Source organism: Microtus pennsylvanicus, chromosome 8 (genome assembly GCF_037038515.1).
Source record: "Microtus pennsylvanicus isolate mMicPen1 chromosome 8, mMicPen1.hap1, whole genome shotgun sequence".
Taxonomy (NCBI): domain Eukaryota; kingdom Metazoa; phylum Chordata; class Mammalia; order Rodentia; family Cricetidae; genus Microtus; species Microtus pennsylvanicus.
The window spans coordinates 13,184,063-13,193,969 of record NC_134586.1 but is presented as its reverse complement, the minus strand read 5'-3'; the positions used below and the strand labels follow the sequence as shown (position 1 = coordinate 13,193,969).

Here is a 9,907-nt window from a genome sequence, read left to right as displayed (position 1 = left end):
CACATATGTGATTATGGACAGAGTTAGATTGAACTGGGACATTTTGTCGTGTGTTTTCCATTGTTGTCTTTTTTCGTTTCATCTTTCTTTTTCTACATGGCCTTGGTACAGAGGCGATTTAATTTTATGCATGACAGATGGGAAACAAATGAGGTGAGCTCTAATTTCTATGTGGTTATACCTCCACTCAGCGGTACACACAAGGTCAACACAACCACCAACACTCAGGCCATTATGACTTCACTATCATAGCATTTCCCAGAAGAAAACGAATTCACCAAGTGAAAGTATCAAACCAGAATTTTATTATATATAAACACATTTCTTAACACTGTTCTTTTGTTACTTTCAACCTGGGCACAGGAAGGAGTAGCGCAGCCAGACAAGACATCATGTAGGAAACAAGCATTGCGCATGCGTCTGTGTACTCCGTATTGCTACTGCAGGGTGGGGGGAGATACAAAACGAGACTCTGGAGCAAAAAAATCGTTACTTCGTCGTCCTCTTATTTGGCTCCTCGACGCTGCCTGAAGTAGCGGTTGTAGGCAGCGTTGTATCCGTAGACCAAGGCATAACGCTCACACAGCTTGTAGTCGTCGCAGGCTTCCCTGTTGATCTCGTAGGCAGGCTTGTTGCGTTCCCGGACCCTGGAGAGTGGAGGAAGAGGCAGTCAGAAAGGGAGGAAAGGTTTTTTGGGGGGGGGTACTGGGTGGAACCCTTCCCCCAACACTAAGGAGTGTTTGAAGAGCAGGCATGTTCTCCCCAGCAGAGAGCAGGTTTTATTTTGATATTATTTTTATGAATAAAAATAGAAGCTTTCTTTCTGTCCCCGTTTCCTTCCTCCCCATCTCCCCAAAGCAGAGGAGTTTCTAAACATTCTGTTTTCTCTGTCTTGCTTTTCAGTTCTTTGAGTTCAAGACATAGAAATAGTGATAAACCTCTTTCCCACTCCGTCCAGATCTATGCTAGGGAGCAGCTACCCCCATCAAGTTGAGGTACGCACCTCTCTTGGGCTTTAGCGCGCCATCTCTGCTGAGGGGAAATAAAGGTGTTGGCGTTTCTCCTGTTGATGAAGGGACCTAGAACAGAAAAATCAGTAAGTGTTCTTTCATGGAGTAGCCGATGAAAATATTTTTGAGTATTCTGAGGGCAAATCCATCTGAGATCCCACTAACCTCCTCCTCTGTAACCGGGGGTAGGCAAAAATAAAAAGAGTACAAAGTAGATTTTATAAACTGCCCGAGCAAAGGCAATGAATAACCATTTATGTGTCCTGGGGACTTGTCACATGGGCCACACCAAATCTTATCTATTTTGTCTTTGGGCAATCCTTTGCTACTTTTGGTAATACCCACTCAGGGCGTTTTTAATGCATTTCAAGAGAAATTTTCTCAACATTTGGACCTACAGAGTAGACCATAGGACACCAGTACAGGGGCAAGTTAAATACTATGAAAACAAGGAAGAAATGAAACACAAGAGTGAGGCCTAGCATGGGGGTGCATACTTGTGTTTTCATTACTTGGGAGGTAGAGGCAGGAGGATGAGGAGTTGAAACTTATCCTCAGTTGTGTCCTGAGTAGGAGGCCAGCTGGGTTACAGGAGACAGCCACAGAGTCAAAAATCAAACCAAAACGGAAAAACAAAACCCTTCAGATTAACCAAACAAAAATGCGGATACTGTTCGGCTCCTGGCTGTAGCCAGACTTTCCAAGTCCGTCTGCTCAGGCGCCGAAGCTGATGCTGACGCCTGTGGGCTCCCAGCTGGCTGCTCCCGTTCTGTGCTTTCTCAGTTGTCATTACTCCTCATTTTCCATCCGTGTGGCTGATGTGATGTCAACTTAAAATTTCCAAGCTCTCCGGATGCAGCTTAATGTCATATTACACGGCTTGAAGCTTGAACGTTGCTCACTGGGACAGTTTTAGACACTGGCACTAAAACTCCAGGTCTCCCAAGGAGGCCCACTCCTCCCTTCCCTCTCTGTCATAGACCTGACCAGCACTTGACTTTGAAAAACAAGGTGCTGTTCTTTAATGCGAGCAACTGAAATAAGGTCACCAGGCATTTACTTACCGATTTCATAGGACTCCATGCTTTCGTGAGATTCTGCAATTAAAAGAAAGACTTACTTGTCATATGCTGTCATTGTAGAGGTAGAAGGGGAAGCAAGAGTCAAAAAGGTGGGAATAGTGCATAGAGCCAGGCAGCTGTTAAGACATTCCGACAACACAGGAGTTAGGAGTTGCTCCTTTCTTTCTCTCTCTGCTTTGGGAGTCTTCTTGCTCATCTCTCTGACATACTCAGGGCCGGTTTGAAACCAGAGTCAAGTTAAAGGTGGATGCACAGCAGCCAGGCTTCTCCAGGCAGGGAGCTCCAGGGTGATTATTGAGCTGCCTGACCCAGACAGCTTTTAAGAAGGTTCAGAATGGCTCTTAAGAATGGGTGTTAAATTAGCAGCCTCAGAAACCACTGGCTCCTTTTCACAGCTCAAACTGGGCACAAGGCCAGGGCTGAGAGGACGTCAAAGCAAATGCTCTTGCTTCCCATGTCTCTCCAGAACACAGTGGGCAAAGCGGGAATAAAAGGCTGTGTTTATAAGTAGTGCCTGCAAAGTGGAAAAGAAGGTGAGGAAATCAAAAGTGCACACAGAAAGTTTATGCATAATTCAAAAGTTGAGAAGCATTGTGTTAGAGCTGTTTATACAATTTAGGTAAAAATAACTAAATATGGTCAATATGATTTCAACGAAATTAGGTAAATAAATTGGCTTCAAACCTGTAAACAAATCCCAGATGACTTAGCAGCACACAGGTAGCAGAAAGAAGTGTCTTTTGCAAATAGTTTTGAAACTGATAATTTTCTAAAATTCAACTGTAAAGCTTCTTTTAAAAAATGAATTTGCAGAATAAAAGCACTACGCTCATGGTATTTTCTGTCCCTGAAAGGTCTATCTCTAGCTATTACTTCCCGTGAAAACATATTTTCTTAAAGTGAAAGACTGACCAAATGTCCTTAACCCATCAATACTCAAGTTTCAATAAGCGTTCTTAAAGAAGACGATAGGGGCTGGGAATCGACACGTTTCTGGAATATCTTGGTTTCCAGGCACGCAGACTCATTCCTGGAAGAACCGTATTTATTTCTGGAAGATTCATAACGGAAAGACCCCGTTCAAGCTCACATGCATCGGGCTGTTTAAAATATAAAACAGGTGCGATGGAGTGACCGATGACCAAGGCAGGGTTCACGATCCTCTGGGTTATAACAGAGAAAGGAGAAAGGAGAGGAGCTGGGAGAATGAACGGAGAAAGGAAGCCAGATGCAGGAAAGGAAACCCCACTGACAGCAGGGAAAGACTTCTCACCGTAGCACAGGGCTGCCACAGCCAGGGCAGCCAGAATGGTCAGAGGGAGCAGGCTCTTCATGGTGTCTCGGTGTCGTGTGAGTTTGCCTCTGTGTCTGGCACAGCAGCAGAGGGGAGAGGCTCCTACACACTGCTAGCAGCGAAGGCTGAGCTGCTTTTATAGGAACTTGAGCAGCCGAAGGGGGAGGAACCAGCAGCCGGGGGCTGGAAAAGGTGGGGTGGCCTGGCACTAAACTCGCCTTGGGATTTCTCCCAAGTCCTCATTCCTTCCAGATAGTATCTCCACAGCGTGGGCAGTTTCCCCACACTGCTGGCCCCGGCCGTGCTACAGCAGGATGCTGTCCTGGTGCAGAAGTTGTGGCCACCCTCTGTTTGCTAGCCAGACCTGGGCACATGCCCACGGAGAGGGCTGTTACCGCAAACACAGGTCTGCCTTTCGAATTCTTCTTCTGATCTACTTGCTGGCCCCGACCGCTGGCTGTTGGGGCTTGATCAGCAGACAGAGCTGTAGTGTTCTCTTTGTTACCCAGACGGATGGAGGAGAGGTCCTGGGGAGAAAGGCCCCCACTCTCTATGCTGTGACAGTTTAGACATCTGCACAGCAGGGCAGAATTGTCAATTCTAGACCAATCAGGCATTTGCCTGATAATAGGCAGTTTATGGAGCTTTCCAAGGGTTTAGTGGGGTAGAGATGTGGGTACCCCAGTTTTGTTCATTACCTACCCAGTAACCTGATTCTTTAATTTTGTGACATTAGTCTAATCTTATGCCCTAATGCTCTCCCGGGGTAATGCTACTGACTGCGCCTGTGTGGTAGGGATGAAGATACTCACTGCCCGTGTTCTCACAACACCCCTGCTTGTACTGAGCCAATGTGACAGACTCTTCATGAGCAGGATAAAGTACATGATACGGTGTTTAGGAGCCGTGTGTTAGCTACAGACCAGCCGTACACCTGCCCTAGGAGTCAGGAATAGCTCTGGGCTATGCCCTTGGCCTTGACTGTAATGAACCCTCCCAGGCAAATTTTCACACATCTGTATTTCACTGTACCAGAAGGTCTGAGGCCTGTTGCTTATCTAACAGGAGAATTTCAATATGGCACCTCTGGCTCTCTGAAGGATCTCTTTCTCCCCCTCTCTCCCTCAGGAAACTTTTCTACCCCACACTGTCTTGGCTGCTTGGAATCCCACGAGTTTTCTTTGTGGTCCAACAGCCTTGGGTCTCAGAAGCACACTCTAAAAGATCTATGGCCTCAGGTATTGGAGCTTGGCGTGAAAAGACAGAGAGTGGCCTGCTGGACTTTTTATCTCCTTGAGACATTGCTATCCCTCCACTTCCCACCCTGGGAAAGGCCTTTACAGATATTGCAGGATTCCCTGTTAAACAATCTGCAAGACCAGTGGGCCCACGAACCAATACATCTCTGCTTTTCTCTTCACTTGTTTATGGGCTGCAGTGGTGGACGAGTAGTTTAGGGGCCTGTGGCTCTTGCAGAGTGCTGGAGTTTATTTTCCAGAACACACACTGGGTACTGGAGCTGCCTGTAACTCAGCTCTAGAGACTCTGATGCCCTCTTCTGGCTTCTGTGCCCCCCCCCCACATATGTGCATGTACACACACACACACACACACACACACACACACACTAAAATTCTTATATATTTTTAAAATTGTGTTTTGCTTGCATTTATTTATATATTTGAGACAGGGTCTCACTATGTAGCTCTCTCTGTCCTGGAACTCATTACGCAGACCAGGCTGGCCTTCAACTCACAGAGATCCACCTACCTCTGCCCCTCAAGTGTTAGACTTTGTGTGAACACGTGCACGTGTGTTTATCTGTGAAGGTCAGAGGGCAACTTTAGCAGTGGCTTCTCACCTTCTTGTTGGAGGCATCCAGTGAGCTTCCTGGTGAGTCTATCTTCCTCTCCCATATTCCCATAGAAGTGTTGGGAATACAGATGCTGTGGGTTTTGGGGATTGACCTCACATTGTCAGCTGCCTTTCCCAACTGAGCTACCTAGCCAACCCTGCATTGGGCCGCTTAAAATAAGGACCACTTAAAGCAGTTTTGAATGCCCCTGCTGTCACTTCTGCATGACGATCGGATCAAGGTAATTGGTGAAGTTCTGGCCTCCTGCACTCAGTGGCGATTGTCCCTCCTCTATCCCTGGGTTCAGATGCCAACAGTACTCTTTCAGGCTTCTCACAGGCCTTGGCTCCGATGATTCTTTCCAACCTAAGCGTTTCAGCTTTTTTTTTACAAGTTGTTTTAATGCCACTGCCACTGACCCCTCATGCCCACCAGCTTCTCTTTTCACAATCTAGGATTTCACAAGGTCGAAGCTTTTCTGTTGGGTACCGTTGCTCTCTGGCCTCTCCTTTCTTCTCATTGTTCATCTATTTCTGACTTTCCAATGGTAAATACTACCTACAGCCACTCATAAAAACCATTAATGCTTTGGAATTCAGACTCCTGCCTTTCCTGCTCTAATATCATTCCCGTCCCAGTATAATGTTGTAGACAACAACTCTAATCACATGATCTTTCTGTTGGTTTCTTTTTGGGTGCTGGAACTCTAATGTAGGCCTGGATTTATGCTGGCTAGGCAACCCCTTTGCCATTGAGCTGTGTTATCTACTCCAAGTCAGTCATATATGTGTAAATATAGTGTATATTAGTTTGTGCATATGTTCAGGTATGTGTGTGCGTGTGTGTGCGAGTCTGTGTGTGTGTGTGTGTGTGTGCGTGTAGGCTGGAGGTTGATGTTAGGTGTTTCCACCAATAACTCTTCACCTTAGTTTTTGAGACAGGGTCTCTCACTGAAGCTGTAACTTGCCAGTTTTGTTTAAGTGGCTGACCAGCACACTTTAGGGATCCTCCTGCCTCTGTCTCCCCATCGCTGGCATTGCAACAGTGTGCCTGACTGTTTTTATGGGTTCTGGGGGACCCAGCACAGGTTCTCAAGCTTGTCTGGTGAGTACTGATCTATTTCTGTAGGCCCTAATAAATTCTCAAAAAGAGTACGTGGCCCACCCTGCGAGCAGGCATGGCCTCTGCATTGCAAGGGGCCAGACTGATTCATCTGAATAAAGAAAGAAGAAAAGAACCGAAGTGGAAAAGTGGGGAGGAAGACATGAGTAGATCTTTGGAGATTTGGAGTTCTAGACAGTTTGTGTTATAGAGATGAAAACCTCCAAGATACCCTTGAAGTGTGAGATGTGCTGAAAATGAGGCATGAGGAAGTCAGAGAAGCTACTTTGGTTATTGATAAGATGGTTTGGAATGATAAATTATCCTTTGAGAACCACTGGGAGTTATTTGATGTTCCATGATTAATTTTGGATGCTGACAGCATCCATTTTCATAAGATCTAACTTGTAAATTCCGAATCATTCAAAGTTCCAACTTACATTTGGATTTAAGTAATTATGACAAATGTCTACAGAGTCATTTCTTCTTAACCCAAGGGAAGTTCTACTTAGTAGAGAGAATGATAGGACAACCTCAGGGGCATCTGCAAAAGTGTAAGGTAGCCATAGAAGTGTGATGTTTCTAAAGCACAGAATTCTCTTGAGCAACACTGGCAGGGTGGTGGCCAGGGGACAGAGGTCACAGAAGAATAAAAGACCTCCCAATCCCACTCTCAGGAGGAAAACAAAACAGCATGCTCTAGCCACACATCAGCTGCCTACCCATCCATCCGTGCTTTTGTCCATGTATCCATCCATCGATCTATACATCCATGCATCCATCCCTCTGTCCATCCATCCATCCATCCATCCATCCATCCGTCCATCCATCCATCTGTGCATGCATGCATGCATCCATCCTTGTACCTACCACCCAATCAACGTATTGTGCACTTTTGATGTGCAATTCTAAGATTAAAATACAGTGAGGGGGAAAAAAGTACTACCATGCTTCCTGTCCTTGTGCAGTCAGGAGTTTACAGGATACAGATTTAATTAGTGTCTACTTTTATTTAGAGCCTATTTTACAGCTGGATGGCCTCAGAGAAGGCCATGTAATATGATGGCTTACCACAGGGCTGACCTTTTCTGTGTTATTAAGGTGCATCTCTGTATTCAGAACAGCAAGAAAAGTGGTGATGACAATCAGGTAAGATCAGGGAGAGAGTGGAAGAAAGTTGCCAGCTGCTATTATGGGGAGACGCTTTCCAGAAAAGCTTATTGGAAGGAAACCCAAAGACTTAGTCTTATCTCCACTATACTAACAATACAGAAATTACAAAGTTAAGATTTCTCTACCAACCCTGCGCCCTCACTTTCTCTTCTTGCCTATCCATTGCTAAAAAGTCTTTCCCCCCCCGAGATGTTTAAGCATTTGGTGTCTGAGAAATTTTCTTTGTCCTAATAAAATAAAATAAAAAAATCTTGCTGTCCCACGAGATCCAATTTTATATGCATAATATTAGTTTTATGAATGTATTTTTTTTGTGGCAGAACAAAAACTATTGTTCTTTCCAGTAAAGGAAAAAAATCAACGAGAAGAGACTTAGCAAGCAGAAGTCTTGAAGATAAAACAGACGTCATTACTTGGGACATTAAAAGACAATGAATTGAGAAATGGAAAGGGGCCAACATTACATACTCTTAAATCTATTCTTTTGATGCAGTATTTCCCAAACCTTCCAAATGCTGCTACTCTTTAATACAGGGCCCCATGTTGTGGTGACCCCAACTGTAAAATTATTTTCATTGCTACTTTATAACTGTAATTTTGCTACTGTTGTGAATTGTAATATAAATAGCTGTGTTTTCTGATGGTCTCATGCGATCTCCACCAAAGGGTCATTAGACTCCTAGAAAGGTCATGACCCACAGGTTGAGAACTAACATTTTTTTTTTTTTTTAGTTTTTCGAAACAGGGTTTCTCTGTAGCTTTGGAGCCTGTCCTGGAACTAGCTCTTGTAGAGAACTAACATTTTAACAGACGTTTCTTGAACGGAAGTTCTTGGATAAGAACTCTCCGGGTTCTTAATTGACTTAGTTTTTCAGACATAGAATCACTTACTCCTTTTCTTGATGTTTCTAAGCAGAACTAAGGAAGGAAGAGGTGGATCTGTGAACGAGCATGGGCAGAAGTGTCCAGGGAGAGTTTTAAGCTATGGAGGCCCTGGTGGGACAATTGTACCTTTTCTTTACCTCCTATTATGTCAACAGTGTGCTTCTTACTGAAAATTTCATTTTTCAGAAATGACGGTGCTGTGTGTGGGGTGGTGGTGTTGCAGGAAGGCCCGTGTAAAAAGTAAAAAGGCTTGGTTGTTGGAGCGATACCAGTGAGAGGAGGCGGGAACTTCCGTGGGTCACAGGGGGTGTCCTTGTGGGCGGGGCGTGGGAGACTCCGCCCTTTCTCTGTCAGGTCACTCTCTCCTTTGTCAGAGTTGTTCTCCTCCACCACACGTTCCCGCCACGGATTTTTACCTTCTTGCAGGCCCAGAGAAACGTGGCCAGTTGACACAGACCGAAAACTCTGAAATGGTGACTCAAAATGAACTCCTTGCAAGGTGAGAATTTCGGATGTTTTGTGGTAGTGAGAGAAACTAGCCGACACAGATAGGAAATACCAAATAAGAATTCCTCCACCGTCCGCCTGATGTGAATCTGTGCTGAGAATTCCCTCTTAGTGTTTATTCACTGTGTCATTGACCTTTTAAACTGATCGACTATTATCAACATCTTCTGTACATGAAAGGAGAAAATCTGAGTCTGTACAGTTAACGTAAGGTCACATACTACGTGGCAAAGGGACTCAAAAATATGGCTTTCATTATAGATAATAATCATTCACTATCCCCCAAGTTTCTGACATTTGCTTGAGCCACAGATTGTGCCCACAGAGCTAAAGACAAAACCAAAGACAAAGATGTACATGTATCTTTTAAAACAAACCCTCAGGATTTAGAGTCTTATCCATTACCATGGCAACCCAGAAAGCTAAAATGACTTCTGAAGCAGAAAGGGGTGAAGTCGGCGCTGGATCCTGGCCCCATGTCTCCACCCAGCACCCTGGCTTGTCTGCCCAAACATGTTCCAGTTTAAGCATGCGACATTCCAAAAACCTTTCAGCTCACTTCAGGAATCACTGCCTGTGTCTCCTCCCAGTCTGGGACTCATGTTTGCTGGTTGTCATCTGATCCTAGCTCTCTGGTTGGTGTTCTCGGGCAGCTGTTCCCAGCTCCTATAAAGCCAGTTTCCACAGTTACTAAGACCTCAAGGAGGGGAAAAGGGGGAATGTAGACTTAGTTTACAAAATGCTCTTTCAAGTCAAAGCAAAACACACAGCAGTGTTCTGTTGCCACTCTTGGCTAGGGATGAAGGTAAGGAAAGCCTTCTGCTTACTCTTTCGACCCTAGCTGTTTTTTCTGGATGAGAGGTGACGAAGATGAAGTCTGGGGAATCTTTCCTTATGGAACTGCGGTCCTGGCTGGAGACCAAGGCTTCTTATATAAGCTTTTTGCTGTCGTTGCTGTCTCTGCTACTTCCCCAGGCCTTCATTCACCATTTCAATTCAC

At 45.0% G+C, this 9,907-nt stretch overlaps 1 protein-coding gene across 1 annotated transcript; it reads right to left on the bottom strand.

The window, feature by feature from the left end:
* Positions 1-282: 282 nt before the first annotated feature.
* Positions 283-3,513, bottom strand: Mgp (matrix Gla protein). The gene is made up of 4 exons (XM_075982470.1): positions 3,366-3,513; positions 2,075-2,107; positions 1,004-1,079; positions 283-647 (listed from the first exon to the last, which is right to left on the bottom strand). The coding sequence occupies exons 1-4, from the start codon at positions 3,424-3,426 to the stop codon at positions 506-508; spliced, it is 312 nt and encodes a 103-aa protein (XP_075838585.1). The 5' UTR covers positions 3,427-3,513; the 3' UTR covers positions 283-505.
* Positions 3,514-9,907: the final 6,394 nt, after the last annotated feature.